Here is a 26,437-nt window from a genome sequence, read left to right as displayed (position 1 = left end):
CAGTGTAACGATTTATTTGGAACATTGAAAACACGTACATATAGAAACGCGTCTTAGCAAAACAGACCTCAGATAAGAGCACAATAGAGACTTAACAAAATGCAAACATCTGCAAGCAGCTTTTTTATTTTTATTTTAGGTTTCCTTGAATGGAGACTGAATCCATTCTGCTCTGCTGACTATCCTGACGTTGTGTTAGATGTTATGTGTCACTCCTGACAGTCTTTGACGAAACTAATCCTCCAGACACATTGACAGCTGTAGGTGCGTTATACATTCTAATAAGACGGATTAAAGTCGATCCGGTATTAAAACGTTACAGCATATCAAAATACAGTGGCTATAAAAATATCATTTCACTGTAAATCAGATATCTGAATCCAATCATAATCGTTGAACCAGCACATACATAAATAAATATCCTTTATATGGGCTATAAATCTCAATACAAACTTGAAGTATTAATATAGTTGAATTCGACTCCATGCCTCCTAAGACTATACATGTAACTCTAACGGATGAATCTCATCACTCATCATGACTCGATGCCAATTCAGAGGCTCCGTGGTAGCGAGAGGAAAGTAGCGTTTCGCACCCTGGCCCTTGGCCTTTTCCCCAGGTTAATTGGTCCATCCGCTGTTTGTTACAGGACACTCTGAGTTCATAGTCATGAATGGTCACAGATGACCCACTGATGTTACAGCACATGGTGCCGGTGTCTTGGCTGCGTGTGAGGCTCAGGGCTGCTGTGTTGAGCCTGTAAAGACCCCAGCTGGGACAGGTGATCCAGATCTCCACAGTTGTCTTGGTGAACGCTGAGCGTTTCGAGCCTTAGCTCGGCTGGCACTCGTTCTTGCTGCAGGTGGCCTGCCGCTCGATACGCCAGGTGCCCTCCTCGTACGTGCAGTAGCAGATGGTACATTCGTCGATCTTAACCTCTCGGCCGGCCGGGATCACCGCTGTGTCCGCGTAGCAGTTTGGCCCTGTACACAGACAGGAGAGAGTGCATCAAATTGAGAGAAAGCCTGCTGAGATCTGCCAACACAACTGCAAGCCCTGGTTTTGAGTGGCAGTGACTGCCAAGGATCAAGCTAGAATTTTCAACTGACTTCATGTAAGTTTTATGATGTTTTCAAGTTAGCAGTCAATCAAACCACAATACTATGACCCAAGTCGGTTCTTTTTTTTCTGCATGTAAAGGGCTCCAAACCAACAAATAAATTATAAAAGCAATTAAATATTTAAGAGCCAAATAATTTTTCAGTTGATAAATTACAAAATTGCCTGACATAAATTGTTGTTCAGAAAGGCTTCAGTTCATTCTGCTATACCTGTGATAAAGAGACACTTTTGTATATAAACTACAGTGGTTTTAGTTTTATAAACTAGGGTGTTATTGTATCTGTATTTAGTATAAAACTTTATAATTGGACATCATTTTAAACAATAACCAATCATTTTATTAGTTTATTAGTAAAAATCGTTGTATTTGAAAAAATAAAATCTTTTTAGATAGTTTTAGAACACTATTATTAATTTATTCAACAAAATGCTGTTTTGAATATGTATCTTTAAATATACATTGTCATATAAATGATCAGTCAATAAACAGACACATGTATGTCTGAAAAACTTAAACCATATATAACAGTAATGATTCTTGTTTCCTTTTAAATCAGACTCGCCTCGCAATTCAGTGAGGGGGTCACTTGTGAACTCAGTAACAGCTCTAAATGATTCAATCTGTTTCATGAATCTTTATAAATGATTTCAAGCAACTACTTTATCAGAGTCATTTTTCATTCGCATTCAACTCTTGTATGCACAAGATTGCATCTAATTTTACCTCCTGGGTTTGACGATGGCACCGGCAAAATCACGTGCATTTTTTCATAATAAGAGTTAAAAGAACTAAAAATGCTCTGTCGTTTTTGATTGACACTTAAGAGTAATACACAATTTCACTTTATAAAGGGTCCACTTTTATTTGTGTACACTCCCAATACCAAAAAAACATTGTGCTTTTGTAAAATAAAGACAAAATACATTGTGCTTTCAGCTGTCTCGTTCTCCGTGAATATCTTCCTGAAACGTGTCTCTAAAATGAACTGAAACTCAGTGAATACTTTACACACAGACATGAGAAATATGTTCGTTCCAAAAAAAGACGGTGCAGCTTCCAATTAATGATTCTTTGTTCATTTTGAATTGGACATAAAAAATGCCTGGCAGTTCAGCGAGGGAGCCACTTGTAAATTCAGTAACAACTCTAAATGATAGTGGTGCATCGATCAAGATCGGCCGATCGTTAATGCGCATCTCGTCAGTAAATCAGTTCTCTAATCAGCTGTAAATTCCATCAGGTGCGAGATTTCACACAGAGCAGCTGTTACCACACAGAGCCGTTGTTCAGTGAGAAGCTCCGCAAATAAACGCTGATAATGAACGTGGATTTGCGCAGCTTCTCAGTTAACAACGGCTCTGTGTGGTAACAGCTGTTCAATATCAGGCCTTCCTTTTAACATGAGTGTATCATTACTTCATAGAGGAGTAAGTGCTGAGCTCTTGGTGCACAAATAAACATTTATCAAGCCCCAAGTGCAGACACAAACCTTTAGTGTGCTAATCTATAAAGCTGTTCCTCTCATGCAAGTGCTCTTTCAAAATGTAAAATATTTAAACAAACTTATGTGTTTAAGCCTGAATCCAGCTTAAATGCTTTTGAGAACTTGCCAAGAGAAAATAGTAAAGCTGTTTTTTTGGAAATAGCTGTTGAAACTGATGAAACAAACACTGGCAAATAGAAATATAAACAGGCATGGTATAAAATATAGGTGCTACAAGCAAACATCCTGCTACAGTATTCAAAGCCATGGTACAGTAGCAGTTGTTTTCATGGGGAATGAATCCCATGTCAGTAAACAGCCATCCACGCTCCTGTTTCGTCCTATTAATACTGTAATTAAGGCAAAAGGAGCCCCAACTAAGTATTGAGTGCTGTACATGCTTTTACTTTTCACGTTCATACTTTTCAAGATTTCTAAAAATCCTTTCTTTGTATTGGTCTTAATTACTTAAGAGATACTTAAGATACCGAATTTGTGATTTTCCTTAGTTGTCAGTTAAATTTTCATCTAAATTAAAAGAAATAAACATTTGAAATATATCAGTCTGTTTGTAATGAACGACTATAATATACAAGTTTCACTTTTTGAATGGAATTAGTGAAATAAATCAACTTTTTGATGATATTTTAATTATATGACCAGCACCTGTATAGGCAAAAAGACAATAAACAAACGCAAACAAAAAAACAAAAAAGAACAAAAAACATTATCAGTTACCAGAGGAAGATAGACTGGAATTGCTATGCCACATCATGCACTGGACCATGCAGGTCTAAAAGTGACTCATCAGGACAAACACTAAATGGCTTGTCACATTCAGATGCATATGTTAACTAGAAAAAGAGAATTTGTCATGACAAACTCAGAAGCTGCGTAGACAAAACGTGTTTGAAATGTTTAAATAGTTTAAATCTTGAATGAATGGATGGATGGAAGGCTTTTTACTACAAGACAATCAAGTCTGATCAATTCGAAAAAATAAAGCCTGCTAAGTCAGAACAGCCTGAAGTACTGTGCTGAGCTTGGTGAACACAGCTTGAAAGCTCTAGCAGGATTTAATGGCATTTTACACAGTACTCGATGGGCAGCAAGCTTTTCATTTATTTGCCATCTTAATGAGATACTGCTTCACCCCCATGCTAGCATATGTAAATAATGCATTCTGTGCTGCATGTAAATGATAGCTAATAAAGTTAAAGTTTATGTCAAAATACATTCAGTTAAACAATTTTTTTTGTTCATTGGCCTCTATAAGTAGGCCATTCATGGCTTTATCTCCCCAAAAAGTGTACAAAAAAATAAAATAAAAAAGCCTCCCAGGAACCATCAAAAAATTTAGAGTGATCCGATCAACAATCAGTTAGAGTTTGGGGCATGGCATAGCAGGCTGAACAAAATAAATTTAGATTCGGATATAGAATTGCAAGCCAAAATTCGGATAATTGCTCCAATTGATAATAAATCTGAGAACATGCTGTGTAAAATGGCTTTAATAGTCAGAATTTTTCGATGGAAGTTACTCTTCAACTATGGGAAACGGGCTACAAAACTATTAAAGATATTAAATGTTTAGTCTCAGGTCTGAAACTAAAAAAAACCCAATAAGAAACAAAATTAGTAAAAAAAAACATTATGCCATCAAAGAGAAATGCTACCTATGCACCAGGTATTTTTTTTACATTCGCTAAACAAGGAAAAATGATATTCAGCCTCTAAAAGACATTATCATAAAAGATGGAGGACTACATCAAAAGAATGCAGGCACATCAATCATCTTGAATATTTGGCCAATGCTGTCAAGACTTCATCCAATCCATATTCATAATAATTCCAGAGGAAACACTTCAGATTCCTGTCCCCAAATATCAAGACTGTGAAAATAAAAACAGCTGGCACAGCTGATTCATTGTGATGGGTTATATCTCACATTATCTTATGGCTCTGTACTATATGTGCATTAAAACAGCTGCCATATATGTTTAACTGTCGCATAACAGAACATGATTATGTATTGTCACATTATATGTGATCACTGGTACACAGAGAGAGGGGGTAGAGAAAGTTGAAAAAGGAGGACAAAAAGAATCGAATGGAAGATAAATGGGTTCAGTATACAGCAACAAACAATACAGCAGTGGAGCAGTGCGCATGCTGCATTTTTGGCAGTGGACAGGAGTGATTATCACGCTGAGCAGACCCTTATCCTCACCGCCTATCAAAGCACTGTTGTAAAGGCTAAATTCAAGAGAGTGCACCATTAAAGACTTTGGTCCATTCAGAGATGAATTGCATTCCCCATGGCACAGTGATAATTGAGCTAAAAGGCAAAGGAGGAGAAAAGGAAAGCTTGGATCCTGAAAATGACATGATCTTTTAAAGCTCATTAGAGCTGATGCTCTCTGAAAGAGCCGGGATCATAGCTCACACTGCTCTGAGAATAAGTACTGTAAAAGGAAAGCCCTTTAATGCAGTTCTTTAGTACGTATGCATTATAAATGCCACTAAATTTACTTACTTTTTGTGGAAATGATGACTGGGCTGGGATGGATGGAGAAGGTGTATGTGGATTTGCAGGGGTATATTTTATTCTGGAAGTGCCAGTGGATGGACTTCACTAAAACATTAATGAACAAATTCCAACATTCTCATAATAAGTCATACGCTATGCCATATGGACCAGGGTAGTATTGCACCTGTATTTGTTAAAATGGAACATAAAGTACAGAGTAGGGGCTTAGTGACTACTAGCTGGTTTGTATTTGGTTGCACCATTTGTTCTTAAGAAAAAATAGCTAAGTAGTAATATGATCGCCATAAAATATTGCAATGTGGAATAATTTTACATTTTACTTCAGAGATCCAATAGCCTTTATAAAGGTACTCTGAAATGTACGGTAAATGTACTCATGCACAGCCCAACCAAGATGTAGATGTGTTTTTTGAGGAGCATTATTTGATTTATGGACTGGTATATGTCCAGTGGCAATGGGTTAAAGTTAAAACGCCTTAATGATAGATTTGTTTTTCTCACAAACACACAGCTTTACACTTAACATGATGTTAATTGATGGAGAGTAGTTGTGTGGATTAGCTGTGGATTATTCTAATGTTTTTATCAGCTGTTTGGATTCTCATTCTGATGGCACCCATTCACTGCAGAGGATCCATTGGTAAACAAGTGATGTAATGCTACAGTTCTCCAAATCTGGTCTATTTACATTTTAGATTGCCTGAGGGTAAATGTTCATTTTCATTTTCATTTTTGTGGTAAACAATACCTATAATAATAAGAAATATATTTTTATATGTGAATAATTAGAAACTGATTTGAAGTATTATTGAGGCAATTTACTAATTTGATTTCAACCACTACTCCCTCTGTAAACGTTAGTTCAATATTTCAAATCTAATGGTGCAACACAACATTTTTTTTAGAGTATAAGTTGTTACTTCACATCAAAACTAGGCATAACTTAAGTCGTAACTTAAGGTGTAACCGGCCTCAGGAATCTTTCTAATTTGTTGAGCTTTTATGTATGAGAAAGATGTTTTTAACATAAATACAAGACATTTTTATTACAGACTTCTGTTAAATACATCCATGTGGTTTGCTTTTCAAATCCTGTTCTCCTACTTTTGTGCATCTCCTGGACATAAAAGACTGAAAAAATAGTCTTTCAGGAGAATGTAGAGAGAGATGAAGGTGCTGTGCATATAAAATCACTGTCCTCTACCTCTCTCCTTCAGTATCGCAGAGACACAAGTCCCATTACAAACGGATAAAACCATCAGTGCAACAAATCCAGGCAAACATATTTTTCAAGAGGAAGAAAGAAAAGGAAATATTTGAGATGAGCTGAGGACTGAAAGGTCTCTCTTAAGTAGGGATGTCCCTATACCACTTTTTCACTTCCGATAACGGTACCGATGCCACAGCTTTGGCTATTTGCCAATTCCGATATCAATCCGATATTTTTATTTTATTCTTGAACTAATACTTATAATAATAATGAAATAAATGGAAGCACGTTGCTCAATTAGCCACCTAAAAACATAAAAATCTTTGTAATTATTTTATCTTCATTATTAAAAAAAATAGAACAAAGATATACATTACAAATACACATAATACACTAATAAAAATAAACTGTGTTTTGCAGGTACAATAGAATTTAGCAGTAGCATTAAAAAAGATTATGAACAAGTAAAAATAAAACAATTATTATTTACAAATAACAATTGTATCTAGACAGTTGCCTATGGCTATTAATTTGTCTGTTTGATTTTATAGTCTCAATCTATATGGTACTGGATATGTTGGCTGTCGCAGTATATTCATTCCATGGATAGAATGTGTGCTGCAGCATAGTACAACGATATTTCTTCAAAAGCAAATCGTGGAAACATTTTTATCGTCCACGATCAAAAATATTCATATTGCACACCCCTTCCCTCGAAAGAAATGGCTGACTGAAGGCAGACCGGACTGCAAGAGCACTTTAACTCTCATACTCATGCGACTATAATTGACTACTATCGTTATCATCATGTCGCAGCAAGAGAAATGCTAAAATTCAAGGATTTAGGTGATGGTTTAAGCTAGATTTTCCCATGGTTTGTGTTGGATAGGTATCGGACATAGGTATCAGATCATATTTTTTTCTCCCCTCCGATCTCCGATCTAGCGTTCTGGGCCAGTATCTGCACAATACCGATGTCGTGGATCGGAATGGGACATCCATCCCTACTATTAAGCACCCATGAATATTTCTCCCTCCAATTTTTTTCTTTCTTTTTTTGCAAGTGATCCCATTCTCCCCCCTGAAACATTAAATTTCAGGGGTTTTGCTATAAATGTTTATTGCAACCTTCTCAGATTAGCAGCGACCCCAGTGCCTGAGCCCTTCAAGAAAAGGGCTTGTTTCCCTGTACGTTGCCAAGGTGATGGCCCACATGAGAGCAGGTCGACATAAAGGAAAGGGCTCCAGGGGGAAAAAAGCATCTCTTTCCTGTTTGTACATGCAAGGTATTAGAAGAGATTTTGAGTCACTTCAATTACTCTATTTTGAATTCCCTAAAAAGATTTATTTACTGATTTGTTCACAGATGCTTTCTGCTGGTTAAATCTCACCAGCAGGCGTTCATTAAAAGAAGAATCAATTTACATAATTGTGCATGGTCATTGATTACTTATTAAAAATTCTCCATCTCCTTTCTCTCATTGTTGTGAATAAAACTGATTCACATTTGCAACTAAATTGACATAACCCATCTCATTTAGTTAGTCTATAGATCCTTGTGCAACAATGAACAACCCAGTTCATTTGATTTTATGAACAAGGCTGTTTTGTATGAACCAAAGGGATGGTTCACCCAAAAATTTAAATGTGATGTTTATCTGCTTACCCCCAGGGCATCCAAGATGCAGGTGTCTTTGTTTCTTCAGTAGAAGTTAAACCGCTGCAGTCTATCACTCTTATAATGTAAGTGGATGGGAATCATGGTTAAAACATACAATAATAATAAAAAAACAAACATACACTGACCAAACCAGATTAAACCCTGCGGCTCGTGATGATACACTGATGTGTAAAGACACAAAACAATCAGTCTGTGGAAGAAACTGAATAGTATTGATATCGTTTTTTTTTTACCTCTGATTCAAGCAATGTCCGAACTGTTAGCACTCTCCTTAGCACGTCCTCCTGTGCGTGTTCTCAAGCAAGCCTGTGAGGCATCTTCTTCTTTCTTATTTTATAGCAGATTGCTGATTTATAAGTGCAGTACTGCCACCTGTCTTTCAAGTGGACCATTGACACTTCTAATTGAGATTCTAATTGAGTGTCAATGGTCCACCTGAAAGACAGGTGGCAGTAATGCACTTATGAGTCTATGATCTGCCATAAAGCAAGAAGAAGAAGATGCCTCACATGCCTGCTTGAGAACATGCTCAGAGGATGCTCTAAGGAGAGTTCTAACAGTTCGGACATTGCATGAATCAGAGGTAAAAACCAATATAAATACTGTTCAGTTTCTTGCACAGACTGATCGTTTTGTGTCTTTACACATCAATGTATTATTACGAGCCGCAGGGTTTAATTTGTTTTTTTTTTTTGTGTATGTTTTTTTGTTGTTGTATGTTCTAGCCATGATTAACATCCACTTACATTATAAAGCCCCTTTCACACTGAGATTCCAGATAATGCACGAGTAATGTGTCCTGGCAATTGTTCCCGGATCGTTAGATTTAGGTTCATTCCCATTGCCAGTGATTTCCTGGAATTTTTGCGGGCGTTCACAGACAACCCGTAAAGGTGTCGTAATGACACATGACATCAGTACGAGTTGAAAACGCTAGGCACGTTACCTTTCAATTAAACTGGCGAACGATCTCAGCTGTAGCACAAATAGTGAAGAACTACCTTATCACTGCTTCATTACAGTTTGCACATATTTTTTTGTTCGCAAACTTTGATCTGCCTTCAAAAAACCTGGTAAAAGAGTCGTGAGATAATGTGCGTAATCCCCACGACACACCTTTTACGCCATTGGTTCTGGCTTTTGTTCACACAGAGCTCGTTCCAGGACTGAATCCAGCAATGTTATTAGGTTCCCAATCCGGGATCACTCTTGGAATCCTGCGTTCACACAGAAGGTAATCCGGCAATTTTCCAGGACCAACGTGCAGTGTGAAAGGGGCTTAAGAGTAAATAGACTGCAAAGGTTTGACTTAAAAATCTTAGTTTGTGTTCTACTAAAGAAACAAAGTCACCTACATCTTGGATGCCCTGGGGGTAAACAGATAGCAATCAAATGTTCATTTTTGGGTGAACCAAAATGTATTTTTAAGATCAAAAAAGTGCACCTATGTTAGCTCATTCAATGACAACCTGAGTCGTCCCTTGAGCCTTTGAAGGAAGGAAAAGAATTACACTCTTCAAAAAGAAAAAGTATTCATTGTCAGAGCCAGTGCATGAAAGTAAAAGATAATGATTCATTCACTTTTAAAATTTGTTCAATTTTTGTTCAAAAGCACTGATTCATTCACAGCACCATGTGAATTATGCGTTGCTTTATTGTTCCCAATTGTATGTGGTCAAAGATTATATGACCAGTTGACGCTGTTTCAATCATCTCACAAGAATTCCTTGTGAAAGCTTGTTTATCCTTTCCAAAAGAGCATCTTTGGGAGTTTGTGATATTGGTGCAGCTTTCTCTATGAATCTTAAAGCACCAAAAGGCACTCAAAAGCTCACTCAATGTCAAGTTTCTTATTTACTGACAGTCCCTCAGTTGGTGAAAAGAACGCGGGAGTGCTATGACTGAATCGGGATATTTTTTTTCCCCCGTTTTTTTTTTTTTTTTTTTTTTTTTGAGTCCTAACATTGCAGCTCATCGCAGATGTTCTTTGATATTCATGAACAACTGCCTAGGGTGGATATTAGCAATAGTGTTCACTTTCATCTCCCCCCATGGCACTTCCTCAAGTGTCTCCCAGCATACTCCTCCAACAACAGACCCAGGCAGCCCTCTGCTCGGGAACATAATACTTCATTCAGCAGCTAAGAAAGAGGTGCTTACCTCTGCTCTTCATGAGCAACAAATAGAGATATCAGCCCTCGTGACTGCTTTATTCACCCTTTGTGCTTTTCATATGCTAACAACCACTTAAAATAAATGAAACTGTAGCTAATAGGATGAAATGTGCTCCGCAGCCTTGAAGGTGTAGGTGGCCTTGCACTGTTTACTGCATTTTCTGCAAGCTGCTGACGCTGGCCACAGATGAATCACCTCAATGATGAGATGTTCTAATGACCGAACAAATTACAAGCATTTACGTCTTTTGAATTGTGTGGTTTCTGTGACCTGAGCTAAAACAGTTGGAGGGGGAGGCTTTTGTAGCCCCTGCTGGGTATGCCGTGGTGAGTGTGAACCGAGCACAAGATTATGATTATGAGAGAAATGCTTGCAACCCATTTAGAAATCAATTCTCCTCACTGCTTCCCCATTCAGTGTCAACTCTGCCAACCAAAATGAAGACGACAGACCCCATTTCTACTGCAGCTATTATCATTTCATCCCTTAGACACCACATTTTTCTCAAAGGGCCGGTCTTCCATACAAAGACGCAGTCAATCAGATGGTAATTGACTCTTAATGGTACCAATTAAATAATCATTCTCCTTATGATTTACTGGACAAATCACTTGCACAGAAAGTTGAAAAAGTTTTGTTTGGAGCAAGGGAACAAGTTTTAGCTGGTTAACAATGCTCCTTTAGCCTCGTTGTAGATACATTAACTGATGCTAAATCGCATTTTCTTCAGTGGAAGCCATTTGAAATTAGCCGTGCATTCTAATGAAATAAATTTATATCTACACTTAATCATTTAACTTATATATATAGCACTTATATTTCCATATTTTATAGTGCCAGTGTAACAGTGTAAATTTCATGTATATGCATCTGTCTCAGCTTAGGATAAATGGTGGTCAAGATGCTTAAAAGTAGTCTCTTATGTTCAACAAGACTGGATTTATTTGACCATAAATACAGCAAAAAAGTAATATTTTGAAATATTATTACAATTTAAAAGAATTGTTTTCTATTAAATATATATATATATATATATATATATATATATATATATATATATATATATATATATATATATATATATATATATTATTAATTCATGTGATTCAAAGTTGAATTTTCAGCAGCTATAACTACAGTCTACAGTAACACGTGATCCTTCAGAAATCATTGTAATATGCTGATTTCTGGTTTTTTATTATGATCAATGTTGAAAACTGTTGTGTTGCTCATTATTTTTGTGGAAACCCTGATAAAAATTTCAGTATTCTTTGAATAGTGGAAAGTTCAAAAGAACAGCATTTATTCAAAATATATATTTTTTGATACACTGTAAATGTCTTTACTGACACTTTTGGCCACTTACTGGCCCCATACTTTCAACATCCATCTGTAAATCAACAAAACTAAATGTGTTTTATCATTATTTTTTAACAAGGCATTAATAAGCCATAATTCAAAGCTAGACTTAGCCAGTACTTTTCCAGTCAAAATAAATACATTTTCATTCTACTTCCTTGAATGCACATTTGAAATAAAAATCTGCATTCTGTTTGCTCCAACTGAATTCAGATTGTTCAGGAATTGTAAACAGAGCCCATCAACATTGTCATAGTGCCATTTTGGCTCCAAAGTGATCAGTCATGACATTTATGGCTAAAATGACTACCCTGTCAGAGTTGACTCTGTACCTGATTTGCAATCATATTACATCCAGTTTCAGTCTTCTCCAATGTTCTCTTGTGTTCTCCTGGCAAATGCTAAGTCTGTGTTTGATTATCCTCATCAGACGCTGTGGTAGAACTAGCTGTCACACCCATCCTACGGTGTCACTGCATGAAGCCTTGAAGTCTTACTTTTGAAGAGTGTAAATCTCATGGGGTCAGAGCATCTGGCTGCTTCTTGTACTGCATCTGTGCAGAAGTCTATGTACCTCTGACATTCGCAGCAAAATCCTCAGAGGTGCCACCCATCACACTCACGTCTCTGTGTGATCTACACCCCCCCCCCCCCACCCAAGACATGAACAAGAACCACAGGAAACACAAACAGTGTATCTATCGAAACAGTTCTGAGATGAAATCAAATTGCAGACAACCTGGCAAGCGCAACGGAGCCGAGCTGAACTACGGTATTCCAGCATGCCGTGAAATCACTAGGCGGCTGTAATCTTGTGCGTTGAGCAAAAAGGTTTCCAATCCATCATAAAATCATACAGCTTGACTGCTTGTTGTGCACATACATTTGTAAAACTGTTTGAATTCACCACAGCATGACTTCCATGGATTCCATCTCACAGCCAAAAACCAACTGAGATATTGGATCAGGGAGTCCTGGCAGCATCTCAGCAAATGCCAAGAGGATCCATTTAAACATGTGTGCTCTTTAAAATAATTGCCCCACATCACCCTTCCCCCAACGGTCCACACTAGCTGCCGAGTCAGAGATCCATTTACCAAGTCATCATTCCTTTTGCGCTGAAGGAGGCAGCGTGGCTGCCGGTGCCATATTAGATCAGCATCCAGGCGTACACAAGAAGCAACAGTCTTGGACATGCTGTCTAAAAGCATCTCAAACAACTCTATATAACCCACACTGATTCAGAAAACTTCTCCCAAGACATTGTAATGTGTTCCAATCACAGAACACTCACACACTAACCCGAGGTCACCGCTTTTCTTTGCTCCCCCTGACTGTAAAACACTCCTCTGGTCAAAAAGAGAACAACACCACGCACAAGGCACACAAAAGCTCTGTTCAGAAACCTAGTGTGTCCCCTCACTGTCTGCTGTCTACACAGGCAACATCTAAACTGTCATCACACAGATAGTGTTCCTCATTCAACTGATCTTATTAACACACGATGAAGCTATGCTAACAGAACAAAGCTACAATTAAATTATTCAGATTCATTGAACTGTATTTAATCTGTAAGACTTCACAATGAGAATAAATTGGTTAAAGCATTTAGTATAATTAAGTAATGATCTCAGTTTATACATAGGTCAAAGAGGAAACGTCAACATTTTGCTGTCTGTATCAAATTAAAGTCATTTTAAATACATAAAAAACATGTTAAATGCAAGTAAAGTGTCTGCTTTTGTATTTCAAATAACTTTTGTGAAAGAAAAACAAAGTCGAAATATGGGGGCAATATTGTTCTAAACTGTAAAATTGTCATTCAGTGTACTGGTCCAGACTTACATCTTTAAATAAACAATAAAATAGCAAGCTAAAAAATATATTTGTTTTCTTGGCATTTTTTCTTGGCATTGGCAAGTGTTAGCTGTTATACTGAAAGGTTTATGTCTTTTTTTTTTTTTTATGTATTTCAATAACCAGGGGACTTTTATCCTGAAAATGAAATTGATCAGAGCTCATCCAGTGTAACAGGAACAAGAAGCCATTCTGAAAACATACAAAAAACTGATCAATCATCATCAAATGGCACCCTGAAGACTGTGTGGTGCTGCAGAAAAGTGAGTTTATTGCTCTTAAATATTTGATCTTTTCACCTTTTCATGGTGCGATAACCTAAGTTACAAAATGTTTTTTGTCATTTGGTGTAATGCAATTTCTGTTACACCACACTGAAATCCATTACACTGAATGACCATTATCACTGTATAAATAACAAATTTAGCATCTTATTTATATTACAGATAAATTAGGAATATTGAGCAATGACAAAATGTGTTAAACTTAATAAATATTGATATTTTATTGCATTCTTGTATTGTTTAGTTTGTGTTATTGATTAATTTTAGATGCTTAAGAACAGAGAGAGCTGTAAAAAGCCAAAAACGAATAAAATAAATGTAGACCCAGCAGCTTGGGTGGCACTATTAAAGCCTGTTCACGCCAAGAACAATAACAATAATGATAGAAAATAATAATTTACCAATATTTATGAACAGAGACACCCCCTCACTACAGTATGTCACAAGTTCGGTAGACGCCCTTGAGACAATTCTCCACCCAAAATACTCATCCTGATAACGTCATTCATGGTATGTTGGCAAACAGAAGATATAATTTAAAAACTAATTTAATCATACAGACTAAAACACTACAATTATGGGAACAATGACAATAGTATATTTGATTGAGTTCAACACATTGCCTTATAGGATGGCTGTGAAGTATACACATAATACACTGCCTAAGAATTTGTCCAAAATAAGATACGTCAGATTCCTTGTGGAACAGCCTTCTTGTCAGGAGCACGCCGAACACCTCTTAAAATGCTGCTTCTGTATGCCGCTCACTAGATTTTGTACCGGAGCAAAAAAAGGCTTCAGTGCAAGGGTGCTTTTCATGTAGAGTGGCTTTGAAAACACTTCCTTCTCTGCAGTGGGTACTTTGACGAAGGAATACATTTATGTACCTTATACTTCGGTATTTCTAGTCAAATGGAGGGGAGAAAAACATGTAAAAGTTTAATCATCTGTGCCCTAGGGCTGGAGACAGCAGACTGCAACCGAAACGCCTGCCTGTGCTAATCACCTCACCTCCTGGTAACAAGCAGAGCAACTTTGCAGGTTCATTAGTGCTACTGCTCTCTTTATAATGCATTCCAGCAACTGTCTTAAAGAAAGGCCTGCAGACAAATATAATCTCCTCGGGTTTGCATCACCTCACTGAGGTAAACTGGCTATTATAGAACAATCAGATGGATGCACACGTAAGCCATATGAGAGGCGATGAGATCTGCGGCTCTGTGCATGCTTTCTGTGAATTTTCTTCATGGTATGGTAATTGGGTGAAGTGAAAGTGAAGTCCCTGTGGTCATTTTACAGAAGCGATTCTAACCTACCTCTCTCTCGCTCCTGGGGGACGCAGCAGGGGTTCTGCGCTTCGGGGGATGGAGAGGACAGAGAAAGAGAGAAAGGCTGGAAGAACACGACCACTTACCGCTCTTACACACCGGGCAGCACCGCTCGGGCTCATATTCCGGATCAACACACTCGGTCTGCGGGCACGCGGACAGCGAACACAGAACCTCTCCACTGGGCTCACAACGGCACTTCTCACATGGAGACACCTGGAAGCACAGCCAGATGAGAAACAAAACCTTCTGTAGCAACACTCATCGTACTATTGTGATTGATATGAGGTTTCATTATCAGAGGAAGAACAAGAGCTCTGATCTGAGGTGTGCTTCTTACTGGGAACTGACAAGTGTTCGGTTTAATTGATGAGGACGCTCATATAGTCCTGCCAATCAGAGCACTTGAGAGTATATTAATAATGCCTACCTAATTCCTTCGGGCAATTCCTCTGGCATTGCTCATCTCCCTTCCTTTCTTTCCATATTTATGTCCATAGGGAACTCTGAGTTGTACCTTACGCTCGAGCCCATTCATTATGGATGAATATCAATACCTGTCTATTTTTTTAAGTGATTTTTCAACTACAGGCACTTTTAGGTCCCAAGGGTTTATTTTCATTAAAACTCCAACAACCCCTCTCCCCCCCCCCTTTTTTTTTGTTAGACGGAGGTCATATTAAAACTATCTTTTTAGCATGCCTTGTTTATATATTGCTTTATATATGTTTTACCCAAGCTTTCGATCTTAAAATACGAGAATCCGCTTCATCTAAATAAACCGTGAAAGATAACCCATTTCTATTTTTATTGTGTGTAAATTATTTAGTAGAAACAACATTACATGTGACATTTGAGCTAACAATGAAAATGACTTCTAAAGCATTTTTATCTTAATGTAAATATTAATATGTATGACTATATTATTAAAATCAAGTTGCATCTGCTAATTTAATTGTCTTGAATTAACATGAACAATGAACATAGGGTTATAAATATGTTGACTGTGTGTCTCATTGTGTGACTTAATGAACTGACATCAACTAATGGGACCTAATTGTGAAGTGTTACCAATGATTTATATATAAATGAAATTTTACATACTTTATGACTGTCCCTCGGCTGTAGCATATTTTCCATTACAAACATCAAATTTGCCACTAATAATTTACCCAGTGTGTGAAGAAAACTTTTTAAATCCAGGTAAATATCACTTATAACTGTTGCTTTCTATCAAAGTATGCAAACAGTCTGAAAGTATTTACAAATGTCTGTATCTACAAAACATAAAATGCTAGCTATAAAATTTGCCTTAGGGGAAAGAATCTGCCATTTTACTCCATAAATGTTTAAAATGTCAATTTCCACCACCATCATTTGCATGAATGGGTATTTCAGATGTACTGTAGTGGAAACTGTCATTCAGGGAATTTTGCTGTTATTCATGTATATATATATTGTTGAACATTGTTAGAAAAAAAAATTAAATCAAGTAGCAAGTTCAAAAAGTGCTTCATTTTTAAAAATCCACAGCACCCAAAGTTCCCATAGTTAAAGAAACTAACTGCATTTCATGAACCTGAACTGTATTCATGTGATAAATTCAGTCTTTCTGTCACACAGTGGATTTCTCAAGCATTCATGTGACTCCACAGATGTCTCAGAAATCACATACTGTATATTTGAACAAACGATCAGTTTTGCTCACTGCTTCTTCTCTGATTCCAAGCATAAAATACAAAAGACTTTTCTGGCATTAGCATTTCTGTAAAAAGACCCTTCTGCACACAGCATCTCCTGAGACAATCTTCAACGAATCAAACAGAGGACAATGTGTCACCTCCAGTTGAGATGGAGAATAAAATACAAATTCACAGGGGGTTTCTAAAATTGAAAAGTTCAACAAAGGCGAGCACAGATTTGTTCAGCAGTTCCACCTCAGAGGCTCGCATTGTGGGACTAAACAGATATGATACCGGGACTCATTTCGTTCTGCCGAGGGTTTAATTGTTACCTTTGCGGTCTGCAAATGCATTAGGTGTGGCCGAGCAGAACCAATAAATTCAGTGCTTGGTCATTACCAGTCTTTGTGAAAAACACTTAATGCAAGTGTTTTGGATAAGGACTCCAAAGACACAGGAGGAGGAGCCAATGAAAGCTGAATCAAGAAGTGTAGAAGCAGCTAATGGCTTTGGCTACACTGTTGTGGGTTGAGACACACAGTTCAAAAAGAATCATTTGTGCATCTGCTGCTAACTCTGAAACTGATGGCATGCACTTTTTACTTAAGGCGAAATTAGAGAGCATCATAATAAGACCTTACAGGGAAAAAAGGCCTGTCGTCTTCTCTTACATAACACAGCCTAAACAAGATAAGTCACCATTAGTTTCGCATAATAATTGAACACCTCACACTTTCAGAGCATAAAAGACAGGAAAAACAATATTTTATGTAGTGGCGAGCCTCCTCCCTGGGGAAAGTCTGGGGCTGAGGAAGAGTGATGGATTAAAAATGAAAAAATTAGTAATTTTGAAATCTCATTTTTGGCCTGCTGGAATCAATATATAATCAAGACATGATGTGCACACATTAGATTTCTTCAACTGGACAGAAAACTCCACTGGACCACAAAAATTCAATTCCAGCTCAATAATGAACAGAGATTCGTAGGAGTAAAGATCTAAATGCAAAGACTTCACATAATCTACCATAAAATAAAGGTCATTCTGGCACTCCTGACACTGTTGAATACAGAAAAAAGAAAGGAGTAAACCTAGTTAAAGATGGCATATGGATAATGAAGCACTTAATGTGTTGGTCTAACCTTGAACTCCTCCAGAGATGAGTAGATCTTTCCTCGAAATTCACAGTAATTTTTCTTCTCTTTGCACTGCGGGCAGCACTGGCTGGTGTCGACACGCAGGCAACGAGGGTGAAGTTTTGGACACTCTGGTTGGGGGCAAAGAGGACCTTCGTCTGTACACAAGCATGGGCAGTTGGAGGGTCCTGGGGTGAATTTCTCCTTGATGGCGAACACAAACCCTGTTTCGTCCATGCAGCCTTTACCCCTATAATCAGGGTAAGCATAGTCATCGATCTCATCCAGGGATATGTTGGCCTCTTCTGTTGGCGCCTCTTCCGTTTGTTTGAGCGATTCTTGCTCACCCCAGGATTCGATTGTCTTACCTTGTAGTTTGGACCCTCGTCTCAAGGGACTCAAGTTGGGTCTGGTCCTGCTAGAATTGGATTTGTTCCCACCCTTGATCCCCTCCAGTTCAACATTACTCAGCTCCTCCAGACGTTGCTTTGCACCAGGGCTCAGTGCGCCCTCCTTGGCCTGGGTCAGAACACGCTCTAAGCGCTCTTTCTCCCCACCCTCTGGCACAGACACAATGGGATTGCCCCGTGCGCTCGTATACAAGAGCCAGCAAACAAAGATAAGTCCTGTTGTCATAGCAGCCGAGTGAAGCATCTCGCTCCTCTCCTCCAGCATAAAAAGACAGGATTGCACCTGGACTCACATTACAGCCCTTAAATCACAGGTAGACTCTAGTATAGCAGAAGCATCGTCACATCTGTAAAAGAAACAAACTAGAGAGTTCAGCACCATGGACAGAGGCAATGCAATGTTATGGTGCATTCAATCCTCCTGAAAAGTTCATATTTACGAGTTGGGAAATCTGGTGCTTTCAGGTCACTTTGGTTGGATTAAAATGGTGATGGCCATATTGATCCAATATGATGTGTTTTTATATGTTATGATTTATTTTGTTTATAAAGGTGCTGCTGAACGAATTGTTATATAAATCACAAATTCCATGAGTTCTGTTTTATGAGTTTTCCAGTCCTAATTATGAGTTTGTTGATGTGTTTTTGGTCATTCAACTCATAAATATGATCTTTTGGACATGACATGAATGCATCATCAGTCATAGCAGATAGCTAAAGCAGCTATCCAAAAACTGACCAAAAATCAATTCTCTTAAGGAGTGCCAAAATATTAACAGAGATCTACAACACTCCTTTCAAACCCCTTCAATGTTTCTTCAGTCAAGTAAATCATGCAGGCTATAAAACTGATTCTGTGCTTCTGTAGATTTCATGAAATTATAATATGTAAATTGTATTTAATAGAATGATCTTGTTTAGTTTCATTGTTTAACTTAATATAAAGTCGGTTTAAATAATAGCTACTAATTTTTTTTACTAACAGCTAATGAGAATAATCATTCACTGATTGCAATAAATTGACCAAATCCAATACAATTTGAATAAGCAATCTTTGATTTGCAAGCATGGCCTGTCTAAATGTTCTAAATTATTTGATTGTTACCCTTGTCATGTTTCATGTACCGAATGCCGAGGTCTGTGAGGTCTTTAAAGTATTAAATGAATGCTTTTTATTTCAGGAGTGTTAGTGTGGTAAGTGTTTATGTGATGTGGTCAACAGACAACAAAGAATTAGTCACTCATACATTTCTCATAAATAAATGAGATCCAGAATGTAAAATATAAACAAATCTTCAGTTATGGAATCTAAATAAATTATTGTTACATTAGAAATTATTTATTAATATTAATACGACTGATGTTTATTTTAATTCCAGTTAACTGTATTTGTTTAACTCAGTTGTTTTATTTAATCTATTTGCAGAATTACTCACTTTTAAGGAGATGATTTCTAAACATTTATATGTAATTTGTCGCTATAATTTTAAGTAAACGTAATGTAAACTGTACAGAATATCGCCTAAAATAGAAAATAAGCAAAAATGTATATAATTAATTAATTAATTAATTTTCTCTTTTTTTCAGAAAAGATATACAACTTTCCCATTCTGGAATCATGTGAAGGCTGACTGCCTCGGGTGAGATCACACATAGCGACAGCAATCTTCCAATCACACCTCCACGCATCAATTTTCACGGGGGTGATGGACACGAAAGTAAATTGCCTCAAGGGAACTTGACTCACAAGCACTTCAATAACTCCTCTATTCTCCATCCAGCTAAGCGCAATCAATTCACTTTAAATGAATCTGTTAAACGACACGAAGAGGTTAATCGTGAAATAGATTTAAGATTGGGGGGGGAAAGGGATCAGTTGAAAAAAATATTTAAGCAATATCACACAAGCATACTGATGTGCTGAATATCAGCAAGACTGCAAGTTATCACAGCTATGCTAATATTAAAGTGACCATGAAACGGAAGTAGCCACAGATCTATTCTTATGTATTGTGATGTACACCGGATTGTCGAAAAAGAAAAAATGTAGGTTTGGGACTTGATTCCATCTGCAAGATGTTTATTGGATGTTGAAATGTGGGCATCACACTCAAAAGTGGAGGTTGATAAGCACAAGCTGCATACATAACCAGAGAGACTTCTGTCCTTTCACCAGAAGATTGAGTTATTACATTCCGATTCTTTTTATAAAGGATTAATTGTTCACAATAACAGTTATAACATGCATTTAGACAGGGTGCATTTTCATTTAATCAACTTTGACAATAACAGCCAGAACCACAGAAATAATCTTATAAAACATTGTGTATTTCAATTATGTACTTTCAGTTCTACAATTATGCACTCATACAAAGTAATTAATATCAATTAACTTTTAGGAAAAAAAATTTGGCCATTAGTTGGTTCATATACATGAAGACAAACTAGGAATGGGATGTCTTAACAGAGGACAGAAAACGTAATATGTTTATTTAAATAAAACAAAAAAACAAAAAACAAAAAAAACTAATCGAAATTGTAGCTCATAATTTGTGCAATTACATTTATTTAAACTGAACATAAGAAGTTCATACTGATGATGTTCTATTCTGTCACTAATGTTAATATAAATAATACACTCTCAGAACAAAAATATTGCATTTTAATGGGTGCAACTGGCAGTCCCTTATGATAATGAAGCCTGGTTTTATTATACAGTGACCGTTAGTAATGCTAACTATAGTATTTGAAGATTTGATTACCACTACATTAAACATATGTGCATGCGTAAAAAATTATTATCAGCCTTTGCTCAGTGTCTCTTACATACTACATTCACAGGCTGAAGAAAATTTTAAGAGGACTAAACGGTCCACATATGCTGTTTCAGGAATGACAAACATGAGTGTAAAAAATTACTTGAGTGAATCTGCCAAATTGATCTGCGATTGACAGTGATAACTGCAGCAATGGACAGGGGCGCTGCACAAGATCCAGGGCCCTATGCATAGGCAGTCCTAATGCACCCCCCCCCCACCCCCGAAAATATATATTCCAGACTTTTCAAGGGCCCTCTCTTCCTTTGGGGCCCTGGTAATCAGTACTGGTTTTACCCCCAGTCCAGGCCCCCTGGCAATGGACGTAACAAACTATCTGACAAGATGTCAAAACAGAGCTGTGCTTTATGTGATGTAGAGTAAGTTCAGAGTAACAAAACTACAGCAGCAACAAGTCTGTGTTGCCTTTAGCATCTTCTACAGGTCAAGATAACTTAAAGCTCTCGTTTGATGTGTACCTTTTAGACAATGTTTGGACAATGCAATGTTTAAATTAAATCTATAAATATCTATATAACTTCCTGCACTTGCTATACTTAATAGTCATTTTATAATAAACTCAGAAGCAAGACATGAAAATACAGAGCCCCACACATGATTTATAAAAAATAAATAAATTGTGCTCACAATTTATTAATTCGTTCCCTCAATGTACTAAAACGTGCACATGATTACTAATGCGTTCCCTTGATTTACTAATGCGTTCCCTCGATTTACTAATGCGTTCCCTCGATTTACTAACACGTTCCCTCGATTTACTAATGCGTTCCCTCGATTTACTAACGCGTTCCCTCGATTTACTAATGCGTTCCCTCGATTTACTAACACGTTCCCTCGATTTACTAATGCGTTCCCTCGATTTACTAACACGTTCCCTCGATTTACTAATGCGTTCCCTCGATTTACTAATGCGTTCCCTCGATTTACTAATGCGTTCCCTCGATTTACTAATGCGTTCCCTCGATTTACTAACGCGTTCCCTCGATTTACTAATGCGTTCCCTCGATTTACTAACGCGTTCCCTCGATTTACTAATGCGTTCCCTCGATTTACTAACGCGTTCCCTCGATTTACTAATGCGTTCCCTCGATTTACTAACGCGTTCCCTCGATTTACTAATGCGTTCCCTCGATTTACTAACACGTTCCCTCGATTTACTAATGCGTTCCCTCCATTTACTAACACGTTCCCTCGATTTACTAATGCGTTCCCTCCATTTACTAATGCGTTCCCTCGATTTACTAACGCGTTCCCTCGATTTACTAATGCGTTCCCTCGATTTACTAATGCGTTCCCTCCATTTACTAATGCGTTCCCTCGATTTACTAACGCGTTCCCTCGATTTACTAATGCGTTCCCTCGATTTACTAACGTGTTCCCTCGATTTACTAATGCGTTCCCTCGATTTACTAACACGTTCCCTCGATTTACTAACGCGTTCCCTCGATTTACTAATGCGTTCCCTCCATTTACTAATGCGTTCCCTCGATTTACTAACACGTTCCCTCGATTTACTAATGCGTTCCCTCGATTTACTAACACGTTCCCTCGATTTACTAATGCGTTCCCTCGATTTACTAACACGTTCCCTCGATTTACTAATGCGTTCCCTCGATTTACTAACACGTTCCCTCGATTTACTAATGTGTTCCCTCGATTTACTAACACAATCCCTCGATTTATTAATGCGTTCCCTCGATTTACTAACACGTTCCCTCGATTTACTAATGTGTTCCCTCGATTTACTAACACAATCCCTTGATTTATTAATGCGTTCCCTCGATTTACTAACACGTTCCCTCGATTTACTAATGCGTTCCCTCGATTTACTAACACGTTCCCTCGATTTACTAATGCGTTCCCTCGATTTACTAACACGTTCCCTCGATTTACTAATGTGTTCCCTCGATTTACTAACACAATCCCTCGATTTATTAATGCGTTCCCTCGATTTACTAACACGTTCCCTCGATTTACTAATGCGTTCCCTCGATTTACTAACACAATCCCTCGATTTATTAATGCGTTCCCTCGATTTACTAACACGTTCCCTCGATTTACTAATGTGTTCCCTCGATTTACTAACACAATCCCTTGATTTATTAATGCGTTCCCTCGATTTACTAACACGTTCCCTCGATTTACTAATGCGTTCCCTCGATTTACTAACACAATCCCTTGATTTATTAATGCGTTCCCTCGATTTACTAACACGTTCCCTCGATTTACTAATGCGTTCCCTCGATTTACTAACACGTTCCCTCGATTTACTAATGCGTTCCCTCGATTTACTAACACGTTCCCTCGATTTACTAATGCGTTCCCTCGATTTACTAACACAATCCCTCGATTTATTAATGCGTTCCCTCGATTTACTAACACGTTCCCTCGATTTACTAACACGTTCCCTCGATTTACTAATGCGTTCCCTCGATTTACTAACACGTTCCCTCGATTTACTAATGCGTTCCCTCGATTTACTAACACGTTCCCTCGATTTACTAATGCGTTCCCTCGATTTACTAACACGTTCCCTCGATTTACTAATGTGTTCCCTCGATTTACTAACACAATCCCTCGATTTATTAATGCGTTCCCTCGATTTACTAACACGTTCCCTCGATTTACTAATGTGTTCCCTCGATTTACTAACACAATCCCTCGATTTATTAATGCGTTCCCTCGATTTACTAACATTGTGCGCACAATTTATAAATCGAGTGAACACAATAGTAAATCGAGGGAACGCTATAGTAATCGTGTGCACGTTTTAGTACATTGAGGGAACGAATTAGTAAATCGTGCACACAATTTAGCCTAATATTTTTTCCTGCATGTCATGTGCGGGGCTCCGTATGAAAAAAAAAACTAGTGAGTTGAAATGGCAACTGAGCTATTGAAAGATCCTCTGCTGCCATCTATTGGATATAATGGTAATTTCATGTCATTTTCATCTTAAGTCTTTGTTTTCCAACAGGAGACATTTTTTTCTGTCTTCTTCATGAATGAAAGTGAACATTTAAAGTGATTTTTCATTATTTTGGCGGAGTTCAAAAATATAATTTAAATTATTAAATTGTCATTTTATTAAATTATTAAATTATAAAAATTTCGGTTTAGGGGAGGGGGGTTGTTTGGGTGCTCGTCTTTGTGATCCCATGATTAGTTTGGATCCCTGGGTGCTGTTTCTTGCAGCCAATAAGTATTACATTTACTAAATTGACTATTTATATAGCTCGTCTACATTGAATTAGTTGAGTTAACATAATTAGTTGGCAACTAATAAAACTAGTAAAGCTGATAAAAACATAGGTCAACAATGAGATAAGAGAGGCTGTGAGTTGTATCTTCTGCCATAAAGATGAAGATTGATATTTTGTTTAAGAATACCCACTTTTTTTAAATATAAATTTTATGTTCTATTATACGTGTTTTAACAAATTTTTGTATGTTGTATACGTATATATATATAGGTAACGAAGTTATATTAACAAAATAATCTTAGAAGGGCCCCATCTATTATTTTTCCTGGGGCCCCATTTCATCTTGGTTCGCCTCTGCTCTATACAGGTAAAAAGACACAACTGTGCTTGGATTTGGACACTGCAAAACACTTTTTTATATATATATATTTTTTTACATTTATTTTAAAACCTTGCTCCTCATTCCACTTTGCCCACCACAAATACTGTAGTGCGAAGGCTGTTGACAAAAACAAGATGAGTGTTGCAAACAGTGAAATGTTCCAGCTCTTTTATACAAATTCAACTACCCGAATGAATTGTGGTAAAATTGCAGTAGCCTAAGACATCAAACAATGTGTACAGTAACTGTGAAATGTGAAACACTCCATGTTAGACGAAAATGACATTATTAACTAAACTCCCATTCAAGCATAAAAGCCATGCATGTAGCTCTCAACTCCAGTCCCTGTGAGCTGTGGAGCCTGTTGATGCAATGCACAGGTGCTCTTCACAGCATCATTCACATCCACTCGAAAATCACATCTACAGCCTCACGGATAACGATAGAAAGTGTAACATCTCAGGTGAAAGATCACTTTAATAACTGATGCAATCATTTGGAGTTGAAGCTGAGAATAAGAAAAAGAGGCGTAGATAATGATGCGACACAAAGCAGATGCAAAAAAACACTCTCTGCGCTGTAATAGAAGCTATTATCCTTAATATTCATAGCACACACATAAGTTAATCAAGGTAATGCAACCCAAAGAAAAGCGTTTATGGAAAGCAAGCATAGCGTTTATCCATGTCATACTTCACTCTTCTCCCGTGAATCTCAGTTTGTTCATATACTGGACATGCTTCAGCGCATCGGTCATGCAGAACAGTACATGGACTCTTCTTAAACGTTTAACTGTAACTTTACAATGCGCTGTAGAGGCGTTAGAACAGACTGGACGTCCATACCTGCATCTCTCCGTCGGTGTGGTTGGTGTGTTGTCTAGATAGTTGTCACACAGTTGATATCGAGGCTCGTTCATCTCCTCATCACCTCACAACAACTGCACTCAGAAAATAGGACATTTAGTTTAAATGGTGCCACTAGCGAGGACGACAGGGCTGTTAATGTCTCCTCAGCTCTTGCAGGAGAACTGAAAGAAAGGAGTGGACTCCACAGCATCAGTGAAGAAAAAAAGAAAAAAAAACCTGTACCGGCAGACTTACGTCACATGGTGAGGAGTTTAATGAAAACAGCGCGACGCCTTTCCGACCACCAGGGGGCACATTCCCTTACTGGACTCATACAATTTACTGTGTGATTAATCAATCGTTCATGTTGTGTTGACAGAACCTATCCATTCTCAGACCTGTCTTAAGATGTGCGATGATGACATTTTTAGTGTGCATGGATGAAAATGCACATGGGGCTGAACTTTTCCGTATTGTATTTGCTGTTGAAGTGTGATGTGACTTTTTCAGTTATGAACAGTGAAATCAGAACAGACATATACACTTGAGTTTTATTAGGGTGATGATATTTGTTAAACCTTTATCATAACTTTATCATAACCTCATAAGTTGATTTAAAATAGTTTTGATCTAAAGCTGATATTCAAATTGTAAGTTCTCAACATTGTGAGATTTGTTTCTGTATGAATCTGATTACAATGACTGACTTATATAAAAGAAAAATACATTTAAAATAATAAAGAAGATATATTACTGATATTAGTTACAAATATTTTATTTCTGAATTATTTTTCACTTCCAATCAAAAGTTTAGGGTCATTATGTTTTTAATGTTGTTTATTTAGCAAGATGCAATAAATTGATCAAATGCGACAGTACGGAAATGT

General features: G+C 37.4%; 1 protein-coding gene across 1 annotated transcript; it reads right to left on the bottom strand.

The window, feature by feature from the left end:
• On the bottom strand, positions 1-25,872 carry LOC113112956 (brorin-like). Its single transcript, XM_026278944.1, has 4 exons — positions 25,548-25,872; positions 17,877-18,627; positions 15,138-15,267; positions 1-983 (listed from the first exon to the last, which is right to left on the bottom strand). Exons 2-4 carry the CDS (start codon positions 18,543-18,545, stop codon positions 832-834), a joined length of 951 nt encoding a protein of 316 aa, XP_026134729.1. The 5' UTR covers positions 18,546-18,627; positions 25,548-25,872; the 3' UTR covers positions 1-831.
• Positions 25,873-26,437: the final 565 nt, after the last annotated feature.

This window comes from Carassius auratus, chromosome 13 (genome assembly GCF_003368295.1).
Source record: "Carassius auratus strain Wakin chromosome 13, ASM336829v1, whole genome shotgun sequence".
NCBI classification, from domain to species: domain Eukaryota; kingdom Metazoa; phylum Chordata; class Actinopteri; order Cypriniformes; family Cyprinidae; genus Carassius; species Carassius auratus.
This window is presented reverse-complemented; position numbering and strand designations above follow the sequence as displayed.